Raw genomic sequence first — 26,540 nt, 5'->3', positions numbered from 1 at the left:
CGGTGTTTGGCTATGGAAATATATATACTCTCTCACATTCTGAAAATTAATATATATATATATATATATTGTTTGAATTTTTATTTATTTTTTTTTTTCTGCTGGGCTGCGACGGTGTTTGGCTATGGAAATATATATACTCTCTCACATTCTGAAAATTAATATATATATATATATATATATATATATTGTTTGAATTTTTATTTATTTTTTTTTTCTGCTGGGCTGCGACGGTGTTTGGCTATGGAAATATATATACTCTCTCACATTCTGAAAATTAATATATATATATATATATATATATATATATATATATATATTGTTTGAATTTTTATTTATTTTTTTTTTCTGCTGGGCTGCGACGGTGTTTGGCTATGGAAATATATATACTCTCTCACATTCTGAAAATTAATATATATATATATATATATATATATATTGTTTGAATTTTTATTTATTTTTTTTTTCTGCTGGGCTGCGACGGTGTTTGGCTATGGAAATATATATACTCTCTCACATTCTGAAAATTAATATATATATATATATATATATATATATATATATATATATATATATATTGTTTGAATTTTTATTTATTTTTTTTTTCTGCTGGGCTGCGACGGTGTTTGGCTATGGAAATATATATACTCTCTCACATTCTGAAAATTAATATATATATATATATATATATATATATTGTTTGAATTTTTATTTATTTTTTTTTTTCTGCTGGGCTGCGACGGTGTTTGGCTATGGAAATATATATACTCTCTCACATTCTGAAAATTAATATATATATATATATATATATATATATTGTTTGAATTTTTATTTATTTTTTTTTTTCTGCTGGGCTGCGACGGTGTTTGGCTATGGAAATATATATACTCTCTCACATTCTGAAAATTAATATATATATATATATATATTGTTTGAATTTTTATTTATTTTTTTTTTTCTGCTGGGCTGCGACGGTGTTTGGCTATGGAAATATATATACTCTCTCACATTCTGAAAATTAATATATATATATATATATATTGTTTGAATTTTTATTTATTTTTTTTTTCTGCTGGGCTGCGACGGTGTTTGGCTATGGAAATATATATACTCTCTCACATTCTGAAAATTAATATATATATATATATATATTGTTTGAATTTTTATTTATTTTTTTTTTTCTGCTGGGCTGCGACGGTGTTTGGCTATGGAAATATATATACTCTCTCACATTCTGAAAATTAATATATATATATATATATATATATATATTGTTTGAATTTTTATTTATTTTTTTTTTTCTGCTGGGCTGCGACGGTGTTTGGCTATGGAAATATATATACTCTCTCACATTCTGAAAATTAATATATATATATATATATATATATATATTGTTTGAATTTTTATTTATTTTTTTTTTTCTGCTGGGCTGCGACGGTGTTTGGCTATGGAAATATATATACTCTCTCACATTCTGAAAATTAATATATATATATATATATATATATATATTGTTTGAATTTTTATTTATTTTTTTTTTCTGCTGGGCTGCGACGGTGTTTGGCTATGGAAATATATATACTCTCTCACATTCTGAAAATTAATATATATATATATATATATATATATATATATATATATATATTGTTTGAATTTTTATTTATTTTTTTTTTCTGCTGGGCTGCGACGGTGTTTGGCTATGGAAATATATATACTCTCTCACATTCTGAAAATTAATATATATATATATATATATATATATATTGTTTGAATTTTTATTTATTTTTTTTTTCTGCTGGGCTGCGACGGTGTTTGGCTATGGAAATATATATACTCTCTCACATTCTGAAAATTAATATATATATATATATATATATATATATATATATATATATATATATATATTGTTTGAATTTTTATTTATTTTTTTTTTCTGCTGGGCTGCGACGGTGTTTGGCTATGGAAATATATATACTCTCTCACATTCTGAAAATTAATATATATATATATATATATATATATATTGTTTGAATTTTTATTTATTTTTTTTTTTCTGCTGGGCTGCGACGGTGTTTGGCTATGGAAATATATATACTCTCTCACATTCTGAAAATTAATATATATATATATATATATATATATATTGTTTGAATTTTTATTTATTTTTTTTTTTCTGCTGGGCTGCGACGGTGTTTGGCTATGGAAATATATATACTCTCTCACATTCTGAAAATTAATATATATATATATATATATTGTTTGAATTTTTATTTATTTTTTTTTTTCTGCTGGGCTGCGACGGTGTTTGGCTATGGAAATATATATACTCTCTCACATTCTGAAAATTAATATATATATATATATATATTGTTTGAATTTTTATTTATTTTTTTTTTCTGCTGGGCTGCGACGGTGTTTGGCTATGGAAATATATATACTCTCTCACATTCTGAAAATTAATATATATATATATATATATTGTTTGAATTTTTATTTATTTTTTTTTTTCTGCTGGGCTGCGACGGTGTTTGGCTATGGAAATATATATACTCTCTCACATTCTGAAAATTAATATATATATATATATATATATATATATTGTTTGAATTTTTATTTATTTTTTTTTTTCTGCTGGGCTGCGACGGTGTTTGGCTATGGAAATATATATACTCTCTCACATTCTGAAAATTAATATATATATATATATATATATATATATTGTTTGAATTTTTATTTATTTTTTTTTTTCTGCTGGGCTGCGACGGTGTTTGGCTATGGAAATATATATACTCTCTCACATTCTGAAAATTAATATATATATATATATATATTGTTTGAATTTTTATTTATTTTTTTTTTTCTGCTGGGCTGCGACGGTGTTTGGCTATGGAAATATATATACTCTCTCACATTCTGAAAATTAATATATATATATATATATATATATATATTGTTTGAATTTTTATTTATTTTTTTTTTTCTGCTGGGCTGCGACGGTGTTTGGCTATGGAAATATATATACTCTCTCACATTCTGAAAATTAATATATATATATATATATATATATATATTGTTTGAATTTTTATTTATTTTTTTTTTTTCTGCTGGGCTGCGACGGTGTTTGGCTATGGAAATATATATACTCTCTCACATTCTGAAAATTAATATATATATATATATATATTGTTTGAATTTTTATTTATTTTTTTTTTTCTGCTGGGCTGCGACGGTGTTTGGCTATGGAAATATATATACTCTCTCACATTCTGAAAATTAATATATATATATATATATATATATATATTGTTTGAATTTTTATTTATTTTTTTTTTTCTGCTGGGCTGCGACGGTGTTTGGCTATGGAAATATATATACTCTCTCACATTCTGAAAATTAATATATATATATATATATATTGTTTGAATTTTTATTTATTTTTTTTTTTCTGCTGGGCTGCGACGGTGTTTGGCTATGGAAATATATATACTCTCTCACATTCTGAAAATTAATATATATATATATATATATATATATATTGTTTGAATTTTTATTTATTTTTTTTTTTCTGCTGGGCTGCGACGGTGTTTGGCTATGGAAATATATATACTCTCTCACATTCTGAAAATTAATATATATATATATATATATATATATATTGTTTGAATTTTTATTTATTTTTTTTTCTGCTGGGCTGCGACGGTGTTTGGCTATGGAAATATATATACTCTCTCACATTCTGAAAATTAATATATATATATATATATTGTTTGAATTTTTATTTATTTTTTTTTTTCTGCTGGGCTGCGACGGTGTTTGGCTATGGAAATATATATACTCTCTCACATTCTGAAAATTAATATATATATATATATATATATATATATTGTTTGAATTTTTATTTTTTTTTTTTTTTCTGCTGGGCTGCGACGGTGTTTGGCTATGGAAATATATATACTCTCTCACATTCTGAAAATTAATATATATATATATATATATTGTTTGAATTTTTATTTATTTTTTTTTTCTGCTGGGCTGCGACGGTGTTTGGCTATGGAAATATATATACTCTCTCACATTCTGAAAATTAATATATATATATATATATATATATATATTGTTTGAATTTTTATTTTTTTTTTTTTTCTGCTGGGCTGCGACGGTGTTTGGCTATGGAAATATATATACTCTCTCACATTCTGAAAATTAATATATATATATATATATATATATATATTGTTTGAATTTTTATTTATTTTTTTTTTCTGCTGGGCTGCGACGGTGTTTGGCTATGGAAATATATATACTCTCTCACATTCTGAAAATTAATATATATATATATATATTGTTTGAATTTTTATTTATTTTTTTTTTTCTGCTGGGCTGCGACGGTGTTTGGCTATGGAAATATATATACTCTCTCACATTCTGAAAATTAATATATATATATATATATATATATATATTGTTTGAATTTTTATTTTTTTTTTTTTTTCTGCTGGGCTGCGACGGTGTTTGGCTATGGAAATATATATACTCTCTCACATTCTGAAAATTAATATATATATATATATATATTGTTTGAATTTTTATTTATTTTTTTTTTCTGCTGGGCTGCGACGGTGTTTGGCTATGGAAATATATATACTCTCTCACATTCTGAAAATTAATATATATATATATATATATTGTTTGAATTTTTATTTATTTTTTTTTTCTGCTGGGCTGCGACGGTGTTTGGCTATGGAAATATATATACTCTCTCACATTCTGAAAATTAATATATATATATATATATATATATATATATTGTTTGAATTTTTATTTATTTTTTTTTTTCTGCTGGGCTGCGACGGTGTTTGGCTATGGAAATATATATACTCTCTCACATTCTGAAAATTAATATATATATATATATATATTGTTTGAATTTTTATTTATTTTTTTTTTCTGCTGGGCTGCGACGGTGTTTGGCTATGGAAATATATATACTCTCTCACATTCTGAAAATTAATATATATATATATATATATATATATATTGTTTGAATTTTTATTTTTTTTTTTTTTCTGCTGGGCTGCGACGGTGTTTGGCTATGGAAATATATATACTCTCTCACATTCTGAAAATTAATATATATATATATATATATTGTTTGAATTTTTATTTTTTTCTGCTGGGCTGCGATGGTGTTTGGCTATGGAAATATATATACTCTCTCACATTCTGAAAATTAATATATATATATATATATATATATATATTGTTTGAATTTTTATTTATTTTTTTTTCTGCTGGGCTGCGACGGTGTTTTGCTATGGAAATATATATACTCTCTCACATTCTGAAAATTAATATATATATATATATATATATATATATATATATATATATTGTTTGAATTTTTATTTATTTTTTATTAGCGATTAATTTCTTAATTTCTCTTATTGTAAGAAAGGAGTTATTTGCCCTTTGTTTACATGTTTCTTTGCCCCAAATCTTAAGACGTTTTTTTTTTTTTACTTTTTTGTATTAAATATAAATTATTAATTAATAATTACTACGTGCATAAAAGTAACTCATCTATATACATGCATGTTTCAGAGTTTACTCATCAGTATAGCAAGACTTTTATTGACAAGGATCGAACCTATAACGGCTCGATAAGTAGTCTGGTGTTTAACCACGGGACTACCGGACCTTAGACTATGTGCATAAAAGTCTAGCTATATTGATGAGGAGTAGACTTCAAAACATGCATGCATATAAATGACTTACTTTTATGCGCGTTACTTTTATGATAAAATTCTACGTCTAAACTGCGTTAATTGTTTTATGTTTGTTTTCCTTTTGAAACTGATTTTCAATTCAAAATTATGAATCGTTTTACTCAATATTAAAATAGCTCTAGAATATCTATACCTATTGAGCTTATTATATATCTAAAGTAAAATGAGCACTGTTTTCTTTTAATAGTAATGATACATTTACTAGTACATTAAAAAAAAATATATATATATATATATATATATATATATATATATATATATATATATATACTCGGGTTTTTTATATTCAAAAGTAATGAATTCAACGAGGTTGTTAGATAGTGCTCAATAAAAAGAGCTGATAATACTTGTTTATAATCTATGTTTATTCATTGAACTTTTGAATAGTCAAGTCGCTGCCTGATGATATCTGTTGTTTGATTGAAACAAGTGGCTATTTGTAGCAGCGGGATGTGAGCATGTTTATATAACAATAAACAAGTATATATATATATATATATATATATATATATATATATATATAGATAGATACATAAATATCACATGAGTGTATATAACGTCTCGTTTTTGTCCCCTAGGTGTGGTGGGGGGGGGGTTACATATGCATATTCCTTTTGAAACTGATTTTCAATTCAAAATTATGAATCGTTTTACTCAGTATTAAAATAGCTCTAGAATATCTATACCTATTGAGCTTATTATATATCTACAGTACAACGAGCACTGTTTTCTTTTAATAGTATTAATACATTTACTAGTACATTAAAATATATATATATATATATATATATATATATATATATATATACTTCGGAAAACGTATTCTTTTCACTTTCCATGTCTCACTGACTTTAGCAAATAGGGTGCATACCTTTATAACTATTTGCTAATATTTTCACTCCTCTGATGAGATGGTAGACATCGAAACCCTATAGGTTAAGGAGATAAACTTTCTAAAACATTCTTTGTCTTGCTTAGAATAATAAAAATTCTTTGATATGAAACTCAACCAATTCATTTCATTTCAATAAGAGTTTTTTGAAATTCATTGAATTACAATTTAAATATATATATATATATAAATATATATATATATATATATATATATATATATATAGAGAGAGAGAGAGATAAATATCACATGAGTGTATATAACGTCTCATTTTTGTCCCCTAGGTGTGGTGGGGGGGGGGGTTACATATGCACAAACTATACGTTTTGTTAGGTCAATTTTTTCTTTTTAACAACATCGAATAATTTTGGTGATTTCATAATCTTTTAGTCTTTATTCCTTCAATTATTCTGTTGGAGTTGCAATTTCACCGTTGTTTAACTCTTTAGGCTCCACCCCCATAATTCGTATCAAGTGGATTGCTGCATTCCCTGTCCAGCCCAGCTAAAAACCGATACTTGGCTGTACTCTCTAACTAATAAAATTCTACGTCTAAACTGTGTCAATCGCTTTATTGCAGATTAATAAAATCTCAATATTTCACTAAATACGTCAAAAAAAAAAAAATTTGTAGAATCACACGATTGCTTTAAGGTTAGTTATTTCCCAAAATTTTATTCAAATTTATTCGATATTCATAAAGTTATGACGTTTTATTCTTTATCACTTTATTCCCACTGTCCATCGCTTTATTGCAAGTCTCTTAAAATGTTGTTTTAGGGCAAAAATACAATGTCTAATCATGAAAACTTTACTTTTTATTATATTTTTCTTTAACAGAAAAATAAACAAAAGCACATCCTAGGTGCTAAGCCTCAAATAAATAAAAAAAAATTTCGCCATATCCACTATTGGTTGTATTGGAAAGTAGTTATGGTTCTGGCGATATCAACTACTTTCCTCCACAGGGCATCCTTTGAAACAAATTGCTCTCCTCCCTCATAAACACCTCTTTTTAATATTGACCAGAGATGTTCAATGGGGTTAAAATCCATAGAACACGGTGGCCAGCTCATGGGGGTTTCTCCAAAGAAGCCCATAGATTCAAGGAAGGCTGCAGTCGCCCTAGCAGAATGGGATGGTGCATTGTCATGCATAAAAATCATTTTAAAGCGACGTGACAAGGGTAGACAAATAATTATCAAAAAAGGCAGTGTACACATTGCTGCTAAGTTTTGCACCCTGTGGAACTCAGAATGGTTCAACCAACTTATCCCCAATGATTCCCACCCAAAACATGATGCCTCACCTCCTTGTTGGCGATGAACTCTTAAGGAGTTGGAGTTCAGTTTGAGTTCCAAACTTTGGTCCATCCATCCGGATTATCAAGAGTAGCATGGGTCTCATCTGTAAATAAGACACGTTAGAAATCCATTTTCATGTAATTCTGTGCCCAAGCCATTTGTTTTTCCCTATGTTGTTTGCTCAATGGAGGCCTTGGAATAGTTTTGATGTTCCTTGCCATCTCATTCGCCATATTACATAGGGCTTGCCTGTGAATCTTGGAGCGATTCAAGCTCTTGCAAAAATGGAAGAACTGGTGCTGTTTGGGTTTTGGTTGACTTCCCTATGAATTTTCCGAATATCACGATGTGAAAGGTTTCTCCTGGTGCCCTTATCCTTTCTGGATTTGGTGTTGGGGTTGTTCATGAATGAAGCCAAAGTTCTTGGATCCCTTTCCAGCTCTACAGCTAAATCTTCTGCGAGTCCAGCAACAATCCTTTCCTTTTCGATAACCATTAATCGCCCATTTTTGGGGGCATTTTAAAAGACCTGCAATAAAGCAATGGACAGTATAAATTAGTTGATAATAAATAAAATGTCATAACTTCGTGAATATCGCATGGATTTGAATAAAATTTTGGGAAATAACTAACCTTGTAACAGTCATTTGATGATATAATTTTCATATTTTTGTGACCTATATTTAGTGAAATATTGATATTTTACTATTCTGCAATAAAGCGATCGATGCAGTTGTCACAAAAACAAATATATAACAAATAAATGTTATCAAAGGCAAGATAAGTTACTTTTCTACCAAACTGGATATATTTTTCGTGTTTTTATTCAATGTAACATGTTTATTCAGCTCGAAAAGCATACAGTGTTTACCGATGTATAGGAAAATTCAAAATGGCGCCCAAACACGGTAAGTTTGGGAAAAGGTGTTATAAATAATAAATTAAACAAAATACTGTTAGAAATTCGCTCAATATATGTTACCATGACATAAGTTGACATATATTCGGTATTTTTAATAGTATTTTATCTACTTTATTATTTATAACACCTTTTCCCAAACTTACCGTGTTAAAGAGAGAGTCGGTCGCCATTTTGAATTTTCCAATACATCGGTAAACACTGCATGTTTTTCGAGCTGAATAAACATGTTACGTTGAATAAAAACACGAAAAACATATCCAGTTAGGTAGAAAAGTAACTTATCTTGCCTTTCATAATATTTATTTGTTATATATTTGTTTTTTGACAACTTTTTCGAATCTGTGTGTTCAGTAATACAAACCCCAAAACTAAATTAGTTTTTTAAAAAAAACAATCGAAACTTTATTTTCATAAAAAAAACAATAATACAAACCCAAATTCTATTCTATCAAGTTAACATGCTTAAGTTAATGTTTATAAATATTTCACTCTAAAATACTTTGGACTTATAAAACACAATCATAATAATAATTGACGAGTTTATTTTCTGGTGTTGCCCGAAACCTATAGAATAACAATTTTTTTCTCAGTCCTAACTGAAGTTTTTTTACAGAGAAAATTAAAATGTAATCGATTGTGTTCTGGCCATCTTGCCTATTTCACAGACAAAGAGGGGGGTGCTAGGGTAGATAACTCCAATCCCAGCTTAAAGTTTGTCAAAATTTGACAAGATCAGAAAAAAATATTTTAGTTTTCAGTTATTTTACATCTTTGTCTTTTTTATCCTTATTTTGTAAATCCCCTTTTTAATTTAAAGGCCCCACCCTCCTCATCTGCGAAATAGGCAAGATGACCATGACATGACTGGATAAGGGTTAATAAGTGCATCCTCGAGTTGCTTATTGGTGACTCAAAGATGAGTGTACAATAGTCAAAGGGACAATATCATAGTAATCGTTAGAAGTGGAAAGGCTCATCAAGAACTTGTTTACATTGGACTTGAAGACAACCATATTGTATATATATGATTTAATTGAAATTCATTATTGAAATGAGTATTATTTAATGTATTTTATTTATTGCGGACTATTATCCTCATCTTTTTTAGTTGTTGTTTCATGACATAACCACGACGGACAGGAATTCCGAATCTCCTGACTGCACTCTCAGCAATCACTGCCTTCCATAGTTGTTGTTTGGGTAGGATTGAAATTGCTATCTTCAGACAATTTTCACCTGGAACTGTAGAGATTAAACGTCTCTAACCACTGCACCACGGGCCCCGAAGGATGGCAGTGATTTCAACAATCACTGCCATCCTTCGGGGCCCGTGGTGTATCGGTTTTTAGCTGGGCTGGACAGGGAATGCAGCAATCCATTTGAATGCAGTAAGGAGATTTTTTTTTTTTTTACCTAGGCATCACCACATTATCAAGGCCCAGAGGCCACTCAAGGATAAGGGTTAAAAAGTGTACATTAGTAATGAAAATTTGGTAAATTTGATAACTTATATGGAACGGCTAATCAAGAACTTATTTACTTTAGACTTGAACACAACCATATTGTAGTCAGCCGGAAAGCAGGAAAACGGAAGACAATTCCACAGGTGTGCAGTTCTAAGAAAGAAGCTTTGTTCATGGAATCTACGTTTAGGTTTAGGCACAGATAAAGAGTGGGGGAAATTATTGATAGTGTTTACAGCTAGACGAGTGTTTCTTGTGAAGGTTTGGTGAGGGGGGACCATAGATTGAAGCTCAGTCGAACACTTTCCATGAAAATAACGATACATCAGAGACAAACTCGCAACATCTCTTCTGTGAGATAGAGGTTGCAAGGAGGAGAAAAGGACATCTCCTACGAGGCTACAAAGTCTATTTTGAACTCTATCAAGGCAGGACAAGTCCTTTCTAGCAGCTCCTGCCCAGATATGGCAACAGTATTCCATCCTTGGACGTACCTGGCTCTTATATAGATAGAGAATAGCATCAGCAGTGAGATATTTACCGGATTCAGAGTTCCTATTGTTATATACTGGGTGGTATGACAGTGACGTCTATTCTGTTTTGTTATTGTTCGTCTTAGGAAGAGTCTTAGTGTTTCATCTAGAGCCAGGGTACATTCTATTGCATTAGCACCAAGCCTGTAATTTAACTATCAGATATTTTTGAATATCTTGATAAATAGAAAGATAGTTTGCTTGACATTTATACACATATGCTTGTTGTAAGCGTCTCTGATTGGAATTACCCTGTTCATTATCAATGAATAACGAGACACTTTTATAAACAAAACTTGGTTTATTTATCAAACATTCATATTTACACACTGCAGCGGTGGAGTGAAAAGGTGGTGGTGGCAGAGATGTGGTTGCGAACGTGACAGGCAGTTTCTCGTCGTCTGTGTCTCGTTTCTCTCTCCGCGTCTCTCTGCCTGTTTTTTTTATCATTTCTCTTTTATGGATATTCGACCTCGTAACCCATTAACCAATTTACGTCATCGACCCATATTCTGACCCTCTCGGTGTTTGCTTTTGGTCTTACCTGCGGCCGAAATACGTCATCTCATTCCCGGGTTTCATTTTTGTCGGTCAGGGTTTAAGATTAGCATGCTTTGAATCGCAGACATAACAAGTAAGACATTTTACCTAATGCAACTGAATAAATATATGTATATATAAACATATTTGTGTGTACTTATTGATTTGTAAATCGCCACTTATTCTCGTCTCCTTTCACCAACACCGACTATATCTCATTCCTCGCATTGTGATAAGCCTTCTAAATATTTACTACATACCTATCCCACACAATGCTTCAGGCAAACTACATATAAACTCTAAATTTACAATGGTTTAAAAATGTGATTTAAAAAATTGTATAGAATTTGCAGTTTTTATTTTAAATAATTTCTAACTTTACATTACAACATAGATATATACATGTAACTATATGCGCATTGAAATTGAAACATTAGAATAAAGGCTCACTAAGCAAAAATACTACATGCTATTTAACAATACTTGTCTAATCAATTAATCAATTCTATTTTATTTACGCTGTTATATTCATTTATTTACGACTGAACAAATTAGTTCAACCAGGTCAATTTTTTTTTCCAGATTATGAAAGCATTTGTCATATTTCTGCAATATTTTCTGCCCACCAAACTTGTGTAGTTACTTGGTACAGAATGAAAATAGCATATTCCAAAAATCACAATATCTGATCAAGTAGTTTTTGTTTATTTTCAAAAAAACAAATTTACCTTTTTTCTACAAATAAGTGGTCGAAACCATTTTAATATTCAAATTTTGTTTTTTTAACTTGTGGATCCTTGTAAAATGTTTTCATAAAAATATTTATGAGTAAATGTGCAGTATCTGTCCACCCTCCAAAAATTCTTTAAAATTACTATTAAAGTACGAAAATTAATAGAATGGGGATAATTCTCCTAGATATTTTCTTCCTCCTTTGAAGGAGGGATAATGTATTTGTTCTATTGTCATGGGTTGAGTTGCTTTTTTTCTGTGGACAACTTAATTTTCTGAAACATTTCTGGATTTGGATTTTTTTGTTTATATGTGTTTTTTTTTATTTGCAGCTAACGATAGAGTTTGGATAGTTTGGAAATATTTGAATATTTAAGGCAAAAATGCAGCAGCAGCAGGTCACCGAAGAAGAATCAATTTCTTCCAAAGAATCTGAATCCACATCCCCTCAGCAACCCGTTCCGACAAAAAAATCTGTGGCAAAAAAGCTCCACACTTGCGAATTTTGCGGGGCAACATTTCCAAAGAAATCCCGCCTGAAAAACCATCTTCGGACTCACACGGGCGAGAAACCATATTCTTGCGATCTTTGCGAGATGTCATTCTCACAAAAGTATCACCTGACAAGCCACATGAGAGTTCACAGTGGCGAAAAGCCGTATTCTTGCGAGGTCTGCCAGGCTGCGTTCTCGCAGATCTCTAATCTCAAAAAACATGTCCGAATTCATACAGGAGAAAAACCATATCCTTGCACAGTTTGTGGGTCAGCGTTCTCGGACAAAGGGTATTTAAAAAACCATTTGCTAATCCATTCCGGACAGAAACCGTATTCATGCAACGTTTGCGGTTCATCATTTGCCGTTAATTCGTACCTGACGGAACACATGAGAATTCACACTGGTGAGCGTCCTTATGCTTGTAAGGTCTGTGATGCAAGATTCTCAGTGCATTCCGTTTTAAAGAAACATATGAGAACTCACACTGGTGAGAAACCCTACGTTTGCGAGATTTGTTCGACAAGGTTCTCGCAGAACAGCAGCTTAAAAAAACATTTGCGGATACACTCGGGCATTAAACCATATTCATGCGAAGTCTGCGATGCAGCTTTTTCGCAGATGTCGCATCTGAAGAAACACATCCGCAGACACACTGGCGAGCGTCCATTTTCTTGCAACATCTGCGGGTCGTCCTTCGCCGAGAATGATCGCCTGAAAACGCACCTGCTAACGCACAGTGCCGAGAAACCATATTCTTGCACCATCTGCAGTTCGTCGTTTGCAGTTAATTCTCGCCTTACGCAACACATGCGCATACACACGGGGGAGAAACCTTATTTTTGCAGTGTCTGTGGAATGGCATTCTCGGTGAATGCACGTCTGACGCAACATATGAGAGTGCATAGTGGCGAGAAACCATATTCTTGCAGCGTCTGTGGGTCATCGTTTGCAGTTAATGCACGTCTAACGCAACACATGCGCATACATACGGGTGAGAGACCTTATTCTTGTGACATCTGCACAGCGACATTTGCCGTGCATTCAGGCTTGACGAAACACCTGCGGATTCACAGCGGAGAAAAACCGTATTCCTGCGATGTGTGCAATGCCGCATTCACACAAAACGCAAACCTAAAAAAACATATGAGAACTCACACTGGTGAGAAACCATATTCGTGTACGATTTGTTGTAAGAGATTTTCGGAGAATTCTAGTTTGACGAGACACATGAAACTGCATGACGTCTCGGTTGGAATGTCTGAAATAGTAGATGAATCTCTTGCATCCAGTATGGTGCTCAGTCCTCATCTTGAACAAAATGATGAGAAACTTGAAGAGGAAATTGACGAAAACATATTCGATGATCAATAAAAGGTACATAACTAAACACTATCCTCTTGTGTCATCTCGGTTTGTCTAAGAATAAAACTAGCCAGGGTGTTTGGAGGTGTGTGTTGAGCAAAAAAGAAAAAGTGATAGTAGGCAGCCAGGCTCAAACCCATACTGCGAAGGAGGAAAAGAACATGAAAAAAGTGACGTCTTTGCTGTTGCGCCCATCGCCAAACCGGAAGTGACGTAGGTTTAAATTAAGGCTAGTCAATCGAAAAGAGTGGATGACTTTTGGAAATATCTGCGAAAGAAGTGACCCCTCCCTGTAGAAAAGTGCCCAATTAAGGGTGAAGGAATTAATGTTTTTAGCTAATTTTTCGATATTTGTCGTCCGAACGGTCGAGCTCCAAACTGATATTGATGCTGTGAAAATCCGTTGCCTCTGTCGAAAGTTTTAGGCAGACATACATACATACATACATACATTTAAACAGACAGGTGAGATTTATATAATAGATGATGAAAAAAACTGAAAAAAAAAAGATATTAGACAACTGGTAAAGAGACACTATTGTCTTGTGTCTGAAATAGCAAGCAAATTTCTGACACCCAGTATGAAACTGAATGACATCTCATTTCAAATGTCTCAAATAGGGGTGAATCTCTGGCATCCAGTATGATACCCCATCCCAGTTAAAACAGAATGAAGAAAAAATTGAAGAAAACTAAAAAATGAGGAAAACTGAAAAAAAAAAAGGGGGGGTAGGTGCGAACTTGTATCGCGAAGGAGGAAAAGAAAACAAAAAAAATGTGACATCTTAAATGTTGCCCCATCGCCAAACTGGAAGTGACGTAGGTTTAAATTAAGGCTTGACAATCAAAAATAGTCAATGACTTTCAAAAATATCAGCAAGAAAAGCGACCCCTCCCTGTAAAAAAGGGCTCAGTTAAGGGTGAAGAAATTAATGTTTTTACCAAATTTTATTGATATGTGTCGTCTGAAGAGTCGAGCTTAAAAATTATCCAGATCTTGTGAAAAACCATCGCCTCTGCCAAAAGTTTTTGCAAGAAATACATACATGCACACATATACACATTTAAACAGACAAGTGACATTTATATCATAAAGACAATAGTTTTTTTTGATATAACATAAACATTTCTATGAAATATTAAGATATATATATATATATATCAATATTAATATATATATATATATCAATATTAATTTTAGCTTAGATTATCACTTATCACGTTATCTTACATAGGGTTGACATGACACTTGACACGATTCCTCTTTTATTAAAACCTGACGAATTATTTTAAATATAATATTCGATATTAAAATAAGATTTTATTCAAATACTGACATGTAATGCTAAATTGATTTTAATATTAAAAATATTTGAAGTTAAAATTATTTTTGGCTTATACAAAGAAATGGTGAGAAACCATATTCTTGCATATGAGAGATTTTCAGAGAAATCCATTTTGACAACGCATGAAAGTGCATGTGGTCTCTGTTGGAATGTCTGACACCCAGTAATAAGAAAGTTGAAGAAAACGAAAAGATATTAGATGTTCAGTAAAGAATCGTCTTTGCTTTCTCTTTGCATTGTGTTGATAGCAGAGAAATTCTATTGCATGGTTTTTCATTAATTCTAGTCTCAAAAGTCTTGAATTGGAATTTCTGAAATTGCAAATGAAGTAAAGAGACACTATCCTCTTGTGTCTGAGATAGCAAGTGAATAATGAGAACATTGAGGGAAACAAAGATGCAAGTGCTTGAATGCATACTGGACACTGTCCTCTTGTTTTTTCCGTTTCTTTTTACATGCTGTTGACAGGACACTTGGTATGATTCTACTACTATTAAAACCCGACCAGATATTAAAAAAGGAAAACAAGATATGAAAATGCATAGTGATGGTACCACAGGTAAGAACGATGTATTTTTAGAGAAAACAAAACATGGAGGTGACAGGACACTTGGTGTAATTCCTCTTTTGTTAAAGCCTGACTAAATATTTAAAATAACTTAATATTCCAAATTGAAATAAGATTTTATTTGAATACTGACTCTTACAACAAACGGCGCACCTTTGTCTATTCATGCTAAACTGGTTGTAAAAAAAGTAAAAAAACAAATCTTTAAATACTGACTCTTGCAATGTAGACTTAGTGCTGGCAGAAATTTAAATGTAATGTGACCAAACATCTCTCTACTCAAATCCAGACATCAAAGCAAATACAATCAAGTGGCAATAAGAGATATTCAATCCTCTTTGTCTTTGGGTTCACTTTACATGTGGTTGACAGAACACTTGGTATGATTTCTGTTTCATTAAAAACTGACAAAATAACATAATATTCGAAATTAAAATAAGATTTTTTTGGAATACTGATTCTTACAAAGAACAATGAATTGTGATGCTAAACCGATTCTACTACTATTAAAACATGATCAAATATTTACAGTTTTGGTTGGAATTTCTGAAATAGCGGGTGAATGTCTGACATCCAATATGATGCCCCATCCCCAGCTAAAACAAAATCATGAAAAAATTGAAAAAATAAAGCGATATTAGATGCTTACTAAAAAGACATTATAAGCTTGTGTGTTTCGTTTCTTTTTACAGGACATTTGGAATGATTCCTTTTTTTTTTATTATGCTTTCACACAAAACGGAAGTCCGCAGTCACACAGGCGAGCGGCCATATTCTTGCAACGTCTGCGGTTCATCGTTCGCTGAGAATTATCATCTGAAAACGCACATGTTAACGCACAGCGGTGAGCGTCCATACTCTTGCAGTGTCTGCGGGTCGTCATTTGCAGTTAATGCACGTCTGACTCAACACATGCGCATACACACGGGTGAGAAACCATATTCTTGTGAAATCTGCTCGTCGGCATTTGCAGTGCATTCGAGCTTGACAAAACACATGCGCATACACACTGGGGAGAAACCATATTCTTGTGAAATGTGTGATGCTGCTTTTACACAAAACGGAAGTCTAAAAAAACACATCAGAACACACACTGGTGAGAAACCATATTCTTGCATGGTTTGCGGTAATTCGTTTTCAGAGAATTCCAGTCTAAAAAGACACATGAAAATGCATACAGTCTCGGTTGGGATGTCTGAGGTAGCGGGTGAATTTTTGGCATCCAATATGATGCCCCGCCCCAAACTAGAACAAAATGATGAGGAAATTGATGAGAAAATTGAGGAAAACCAAGAAATATTGGATGCTCAGTAAAGAGTACTACACACTATTGTCATGGCTTTCATTTCTCTTTACATGGGGTTGACAGGACACTTGGTATGACTCCTGTTTTATTAAAACCTGACCAAATATTTGAAATACCATAATATTTGAAATTGAAATAAGATTTTCTTTGAATAATGACTGTTACAAGAAACGATTCTACTACTATTAAAACATCACCAAATATTTACAGTTTTAGTTGGAATTTCTGAAATAGTGAGTGAATGTCTGACATCCAATATGATGCCCCATCCCCAGCTAGAATAACATCATGAGAAAATTGAAAAAAATAAAGCGATATTAGATGCTTACTAAAAAGACACTATCTGTTTGTGTCTTTTGTTTCTTTTTACAGGACATTTGGAATGATTCCTCTTTTATTAAAACCTGACCAAATATTTACAATACAATAATATTCGAAATTGAAATAAGATTTGATTTGAATACTTATTCTTACAAGGACTGCCACACTCTCTCCTTATGATTCTACGACACATAAGAACGATGCATTTTCAGAGAAACACATTTCATAAAGAAAAATATTCACGTCTGTGCAGACTTCAATGTTCACAATGTGGAATGATTAAGCAACACAACAGATGACCTAATGCTTATGACCTAACTCAGATTGTTATTTTCATGGCAAGTGCTTGTCTGAGTTCCAATCTATGATCCTTGCTCCCAGCCTGACTTTCATGAAAAACACTTCTGTAGCTGAAACCACTATCAATAATTTCCCCAACTCTTTATCTGTGTCTAAACCAAAACGTAGATTCCATTAACAAAGCTTCTTTCTTAGAAGTGCACTCCTGTGGAACTCTACCCCGTTTTCCTGCTTTCCAGCTGACTACAATAGGGTCGTCTTCAAATCCAACATAAACAAATTCTTGATGAATCGTCCCCTTAAGTAATCCAATTTACCAAATTTCCACAACTGACGATTACTACGATATTGTCCCATTGACTACTGTACACTCATTTTTTTTTTCAGCTAGACAAGTGTTTCTTGTGAAAGTTAGGTGAGGGAGGACCATAGACTGAAGCTCAGTCGAACACTTTCCATGAAAATAATGATACATCAGAGACAAACTCGCAACATCTCTTCTGTGAGATAGAGGTTGCAGGGAAGAGAAAAGGACATCTCCTACGAGGCTACGAAGTCTATTTTGAACTCTATCAAGGCAGGAAAAGTCCTTTCTAGCAGCTCCTGCCCAGATGTGGCAACAGTATTCCATCCTTGGACGTAACTGGCTCTTATATAGATAGAGAATAGCATCAGCAGTGAGATATCTACCGGATCGATAGAAATAGTATTAGGCTCTCCCAACATGTGACATGATTCCCCTTGTATCTAGGTTTCTCTTTATATGAGCTTGTCAGGACACGTGACAAAATTTCATTAAACAATGAACGATGCTATCACAGACATGAACAATCCTTGGCCGCATGCTGAAATTTAACGCTTGTATAGAAACATTGAATAAATACATTTTTATAATATATATAAAATATATAGTTTTTTTTTTTACATGGAGGTCACCACTTATCAAGGCCTGGAAGCCACTCGGGGATAAGGGTTATTGCATGTACAGTAATCAATGGGATAGTATTGTAGTAATCAGTATCGGAGATTTGATGAAGTGTATTACTTAAGGGGGCAGTTCATCAGGAATTTGTTTATGTTGGACTTGAAGACATCCAAGTTGTAGTCAGGTGGGAAACAGGCCAACAGAAGAGAGTTCCACAGGCGTGCAGTTCTAAGAAAGAAGCTTTGCTCATGGAATCTACATTTTGATTTAGGCACAGGTAAAGAGTGAGGAAAATTACTGACAGTAGTTACAGCTAGACAGGTGTTTTTTGTGAAAGATTGGTGAGGAGGGGTACCAGAGATTGGAGCTTGGATGAGCACTTGCCATGGAAATAACGATAAAACAAAGACGGGCTCGCAACGTCTCTTCTGTGGGAGAGAGGTTGCAGGGAAGAGAAAAGGGCATCCCCACTAAGCCACGAAGTCTATTTTGATGCTAGAACAAAATGATTTTTTAAAAAAATGCTTTGTAGAAATTGAATGTCTATTAAACATTATCTCCTTGTGTTTTGGGTCTCAAAACACTTGACATGATCCCCCTTCTATTAAAACCTGATGAAATATTCAAAAGAACATAAGATTCACAATTCAAATAAGATGTCATTTGAATGGCTACACTCTGGTTTACACAAGAAATGATGTACCTAGTGATATTTCCACAGTTATGAACACTAAACTAAATAATCTACCAGACCAGATGAATTCTGGTCCTCAAATCCAGAAACAAAGTGCACAAGGAAGATAAACTGATAAAACCCTAGGAAGGAGTCCCTTGATGCCTGCAAGCTATCTGAGCAAAAATGATTTTATATATATGATGTATAATTCAATTTTCATTAAAAATAATCAAATCAACATTAAATAAAATATGTAAAGGTTTTGTTTTTATTGATTTTTTTTCCGCATGAAATCTTAGTTTTTCTCTGTTTTGACATTGCATAAATTAAAAAAGTTTTTAACATTAAATGTTTTTGAATGTTTTGTATCATTAAATGTTTTTGTATCATTAAATGTTTTTCAATGTTTTTGTATCATTAAATATGTTTTTGAATGTTTTTCTATCATTAAATACGTTTTGTATCATTAAATATGTTTTTGAAAAGAAGAAATCTAACAAGATAATTAGATGATACAATATTTATTTTTGTGTGACACATATTTAGTGAAATATTAATATTTAACTAATCTTCAATAAAACGATTGACACAGTTTGGACATATATATATATATATATATATTTGTTTCAAGTCATGCCATATGCTACTGGTTCCATGTAACCCAGTACTACCTGCCTCATGGTCAGGTCACCGGTGACTAAACTGGTTCCCCCACCAGACTTGTTTGATGAGGAGAGCGGCTAGTCACCCTGAAGGATTAAAAACAAGACCTTTCAAAGGGCGGATGAACTCTTTTTCGGGGTTAATGGCCAACTAGCACCGTGTATATTTGTGTGTATGTATATATGTGTTGGGGTGGAGAGGGCTCCCGTAAACCGTTGTGAAGGCAACCTTTCTAGGAGAAGCAAATCTCTGATTTAAAAAAACATAAGGCGGGAGACCAGTACCCGCATTAAGCTGGTCTGCAGTTTAATTTGTTGCTGGCTATCTTGCTCTTGCTTGTTGCTGGATCTCAACATTTTGAACCGAGGGAGAGATTTAGCTGTCGTACAAAGCTAAGACTCTATAACTTCATCTTTGTATAGATACTCCCTCAAGCATTTGGGCTCATGAACTTTAAGTGTCTGAGGGAGTGGCAGTCGTCTGACAAGACGTTGTAATCATCATATATTTATTCAAAAATCTTTTAGCTTATTTATACATGAAATAGAAAATAGTATATTTAACATTAATGATACTATCTATATAAAAGCCAAGTACGTCCAAGGATGGAATACTGTTGCCATATCTGGGCAGGAGCTGCTAAAAACAGCCTATCCTGCCTGACAGAGTACAAAATAGACTTTGTGGCTTAGTGGGGGATGCCCTTTTCTCTACCCTGCAACCTCTCTCCCACAGAAGAGACGTTGCGAGCCTATCCTTGTTTTATCATTATTTCCATGGCAGGTGCTCGTCTGAACTCCAATCTCTGGTTCCCCCTCGCCAATCTTTCACGAAAAACACCCATCTAGCTGAATCCACTGTGAAAAATTTCCCCCACTCTATATCTGTGCCTAAATCAAAACGCGGATTCCATGAACAGAACTTCTTTCTTAGAACTGCATGCCTGTGGAACTCTGTTCCATCTGCCTGCTTCCCACCTGACTACAACTTGGATGTGTTCAAGTCAAACGTTAACAAATTCCTAATGAACCGCCCCCTTAAGTAAACACTTACACTAACGTAATGTACTTGCAATAACCCTTATCCCTGAGTGGCTTTCGGGCCTTGATAAGTGGTGATCACTGTGTAAAAAAAAAAAAAGTATGAATCTTTCTCTCCAAAAGAAACAATTTATATAGGACATTCACAATAAACGCCATCAACAAAAACAATACAAAATACTAGAATTAATATAAATATATCATTTTGCTATTCCTTATTGGTAATGACGTTTCTACTGTTATAAAACTAATATACATTAGAACCCCAGGGTACGGATGCGCGAGGATACAATATTTTCAGGTTACAATGTGGAATACTTTTTTCCGAACCCTGGTTACGTTATTTACTCCTGTTTACGGTGTTATTTATAATTTTAGTTGATTATATACATGTGTATTATATACTGTGAGACCAAAATCATGGTATATAAAGCTGTCTTGCTGCCCACTCTTCTCTATGGATCGGAGACCTGGACCACATACAGGAGGCACGTAAAAACCCTGGAGACGTACCACCAAAGATGCCTCCAAAAAATCCTCAGAATTAGTTGGAAGGACCGACGCACCAACACCAGCGTCCTGAGTGAGGCTGACATTCCCACTATCACCGCTACTGTTGCTCAACGCCAGCTCAGATGGACTGGTCATGTTGTCCGAATGCCGGATCTCCGCCTCCCAAAACAGATTTTCTACTCTCAGCTTGTTGAGGGAAAGCGTGCCCAGGGTGGCCAAAAGATGAGGTATAAGGACAACATCAAAGCAAATCTAAAGCGGTTTCACATGGACCTTGAGACATGGGAGGACGTGGCTGGGAGCAGGTTGGCATGGAGGAGCGCTGTCCACAAAGGTGCTGCGCTTTATAGTAGTGACCTAAATCAAGCTTCTGAGGATAAACGCAAGCACAGAAAGGACAGATTATCAACCAGACACACTCAACCCCACCCCACCACCACTATCTTTATCTGCCCAAATTGCACAAGACAAATTGGGTCTAGGATTGGGCTCTATGCTCACCTGAGGACCCACAGAAGCCACAACGGAGGACAGTCTTACTCGGACACGAGTGACCGCCGATGATGATGATGATTATATACTGTATTATATTTTGCTATTAATTTTTAATGGTTCTAGTGTACGGCTACCAACAGGTTTCAATCTCAGCAATACGATCTACATCTACATGTTGCTTATTGTATAGAGTGATTTTTTTTTATTCTGTAACGCCAGAGGAACTCCTGCAGGTAATTTTTGACACTAATTTTCTCGCATTAATCACAATAAGAATTTTTCCGAAAGATTCTGGCATAACGCAACAAGGCAGTCTTCTGAAGTACTCCAGCATTGCAATGGATCCCAATTTCTTTTTAATCCACTTGTAAAATCCTTTTGTTATGCTCCCCAGGTCTCGCATCGCAATATTTCTACTTTAACTTTTTATCTCCCTTTTCAAGTCTTGATATTTTTCGACTTTCTCCTTTTTCCTCCACATTCATATCAGCTGGAATTGCGATATCAATGAGTATTGCCTTGTGTTCCTTTTTTTTTCTACCAGAACTAAATCTGGTTTCCTTGGTTCAATCACATCATCACATCGGATATCACATTGGATATCACATCGGATATTTATATCCAACAATAAATTCACATTATCAGTCTCCCCCACTCCGTCTGGAACAATATATACCAGGTACGGGCAAAAATCGACTGCAGGACTTTGGAATTCCCTTCAGGTTTCCTGCTTCCCCAACTGTACTGACATGCAGAAGTTCAAATGTAATGTGAACCGACATCTTGCTGCTAAACTCCCTACATATGTCTTGCTTAGGGTGAAAATGTAATTAAAAAAAAAAAATTGAAAAAAAACAAAACGTTAATCATATTCAGAATTTTTCCGAAAGATTTTGGCATATCCCAACAAGGCAGGTGGAGCCACCCTTTAATTGCCATTGCTCCCAGGTCCACTCTAACCTGAAAAGGGTTGATATGCCGTAAAACAAAAACAACTAACAATTTCTACCTTCTTTAACTTCCATTATCTTTTTATCTCTCTTTTCAAGTCTTGGCATTTTTCAACCTTCTCCTTTTTCCTCCACATTCACGTCCGCTGGCATTGCTATATCAATGATTATTGCCTTGTGTTCATTTTTTTCTAACATGACTTAATCCATATTATTTTAATTGGAATTCATTATTGAGATGCGTATTATTTATATTAATTTATTGCGGACTATTATTCTCATCTTTTATTTGTTTCACAACATTTCGACCAACTATTCCTCTGGGTGCATGGTGCAGTGGATAGAGACATGATTCCAGGTGATCATTGTCTGGAGATAGCGGTTTCAATCCTACCCAGAGACAGCCAGAGTCTTACTTGACCCAAAACGTGGTGAGACAACAACAACTATGGAAGGCAGTAATTGTTGAGGATGCCGTTAGGAGATTCAGAGTCCCTATCCTGTCGTGGTTACCACCTGACGAAGGCAGGAGGATTAGTTGGCCGAAACGTCATGAAACACCAACTAAAAAAGATGCGGATAATAATCTGCAATAAATAAATTAATGACTAAATCTGGTTTCCTTGCCTGAATCACATTATCAATCAGTAGTGGAATGGGGACAAAAATGGATGGTCACATTCAATGCTGCTAAGACTAAACTTGTTTCCTTCAATAATTACAAGAAACCTTCTCTACCACCAATAGCAATGGCTAATGACTCTATCTTAAAGTACATCTTTTAAACTCCTTGGCCTAACGTTCACAGGAAACATGAGTTGAAACAATTACATTGAGAGTATTGCCAGGACCACTGCGAAGGTAGTTTCTATCCACCGTGCTAGAAAGCTACTAACGCCCGAAAGTATCTTGTACCTCTATAAGGCCACCATTCGCCCATGTATAGAGTATTGTTGTCATATTTGGGCTGGTGCATCTGCCACTAGTCTCTCACTCCTAGACAAGGTTCAAAAGAGAGTCGCCAACCTAATAGGTCCTGAACTGTCATCTAAGCTTCACCCTCAGTCCCATCGACGAAATGTAGCATCCTTCTGCCTGTTCTACAAGTACTTTAACAGTGAATGCTCTGACGAACTGCAAGCACTTGTGCTCCCTCGATGTAAATACCCTTGACACACCCGACAAGCAGCTAAATCCCACCCCTTCACAGTAGAGATCTCTAGATGTAAGAGAACCTTCTACTCCAGTAGTTTCTTCCCAAGAACAGCTAGACTTTGGAATTCCCTTCCGGGTCCCTGCTTCCCCGACTGTACTGGCATGCAGAAGTTCAAGTGTAACGTGAACTGATATCTTGCTACCCAACTCCCTACACAGTACCTCTGATGTCTATGTCCCTGATATTAGCCCCCTACAACAAAGTGGCAATGTCCCTTGTTTGGAGTTAAAATGTAATAAAAAGTTTTTTAAAAAATTGAATATTCATATTCCACAATAATTTCCCTACTACTCAGTCTAGAACATCCTTGCACCATTTTCAGCTGCATTCCAACCCTCTTTTCTAACATATATCCCAATGGATCTTTCTTGCGATATATTCATGCCGTCTCTTGTACATCTTTTGAGCTAACTTTCCACAACTTCTGACCATATGTTGTACAATCACACTTTCTGTCCACACAGTCGACACAAAACTTTCAGCCGATGATACTTCACATAATTTACCCTGAACGCCTTTCTGTCTTCAACTCAAATTTTGACAACCATCACCAGGTTTTTCCTCATCCAGTTTCCTCTGATAGTTCCATTTTCTTCTCAAACCATTTTTCTGTTATTATTTTTTTTATTTCTTGCCCTTAAATAGTTTGCTCGCTTGCAATTTTTCAAATTTTAAAGCAATTTTTCAAATTTTAAAGCAATTTTTAAATTTTAAAGCAATTTTTAAATTTTGATGCAATTTTTCAAATTTTAAAGCAATTTTGAAATTTTAAAGCAATTTTTTAAATTTTAAAGCTATTTTTTAAATTTTAAAGTAATTTTTTAATTTTGATGCAATTTTTCAAATTTTAAAGCAATTTTGAAATTTTAAAGCAATTTTTTAAATTTTAAACCTATTTTTTTAAATTTTAAAGTAATTTTTTAATTTTGATGCAATTTTTCAAATTTTGATGCAATTTAAAAAATTTTTATGAATTTTTCAAATTTCAAAGCAATTTTTTTAAATTTTGAAGTAATTTATAATTGAAGCAATTATCAGTATTTCAATACATCTTTTCAAATTTTTATCCAATTTTTCAAATTGTGAGGCATTTTTTCAAATGTTGAAGCATTTTTTCAAATTTTGATGCAATTTTTCAAATTTTGATGTAATTTTCATATTTTGAAGTAATTTTTAAATTTTTGATGCAATTTTTAAAATTTTAAAGCAATTGTTTTTAATTTTAAAGCAATTGTTTATAATTTTAAAGCAATTTATCAAATTTTGATGCATTTTTCAAATTTGATGCAATTTTAAAAATTTTGATGCAATTTTTAAAATTTTGATGCAATTTTTAAAATTTTGATGCAATTTTTAAAATTTTGATGCAATTTTTTCAAATTTTGGTGCAATTGCTCCACAAACATGATGCCAATTTAAAAAATTACTTTTTAACTTTCTACACTTCTTGTATCTTCATTTTATTGGTTATAATTTGACCTTTTTATTTGGAATTTGCAAATTTGTAAATTTCGATGCAGAAAGAAAATGCTGCTTACGTGAAACATGCAAGAGTATTATATTTCCAAGTCAGAAAATATACATATCCCATATATATATATATATATATATATATATATATATATATATATATATATATATATAATATTATGTTAGCCCCTTTAAGAACTTTGTTTTTATTGTTAAGCACTTTAAAGTTGAAATGAAAGTCACTTAAGCTCACATGCGCAGATCATGATGTTTTTTTTTTTTTTACACAGTGATCACCACTTATCAAGGCCCGAAAGCCACTCAGGGATAAGAGTTATTGCAAGTACATTACGTTAGTGTGGAGATTTGATGAAGTGTTTAATTAAGGGGGCGGTTCATTAGGAATTTGTTAAGATTGGACTTGAAGACATCCAAGTTGTAGTCCGGAGGAAAGCAGGCAGACGGAACAGAGTTCCACAGGTGTGCAGTTCTAAGAAAGAAGCTCTGTTCATGGAATCCACGTTTTGATTTAGGCACAGATAAAGAGTGGGGGAAATTTTTCACAGTGGATTCAGCTAGACGGGTGTTTTTCGTGAAAGATTGGCGAGGGGGGACCAGAGATTGGAGTTCAGACGAGCACCTGCCATGGAAATAACGATAAAACAAGGATAGGCATGCAACGTCTCTTCTGTAGGAGAGAGGTTGCAGGGTAGAGAAAAA

General features: G+C 33.1%; 1 protein-coding gene across 1 annotated transcript in view; it reads left to right on the top strand.

Annotated features, from left to right (window-relative positions):
* The window catches only part of LOC145270179 (uncharacterized), a 179,457-nt gene that overhangs the window by 5,749 nt on the left and 147,168 nt on the right, over window positions 1-26,540 (top strand). The window contains exons 2-4 of the mRNA XM_080125806.1: window positions 12,505-14,037; window positions 15,846-15,936; window positions 17,087-17,255. Of these exons, the coding sequence (XP_079981932.1) occupies window positions 12,556-14,037; window positions 15,846-15,936; window positions 17,087-17,255 (1,742 nt within the window). The 5' untranslated portion in view covers window positions 12,505-12,555. The remainder of the gene's footprint in view (window positions 1-12,504; window positions 14,038-15,845; window positions 15,937-17,086; window positions 17,256-26,540) is intronic.

The sequence above is a fragment of the Euprymna scolopes genome, chromosome 46 (assembly GCF_053919585.1).
Source record: "Euprymna scolopes isolate OS-2025 chromosome 46, ASM5391958v1, whole genome shotgun sequence".
Lineage (NCBI taxonomy): Eukaryota > Metazoa > Mollusca > Cephalopoda > Sepiida > Sepiolidae > Euprymna > Euprymna scolopes.
Note: the sequence above shows the minus strand (reverse complement) of the source record. Positions and strands in the feature narration are given on the sequence as shown.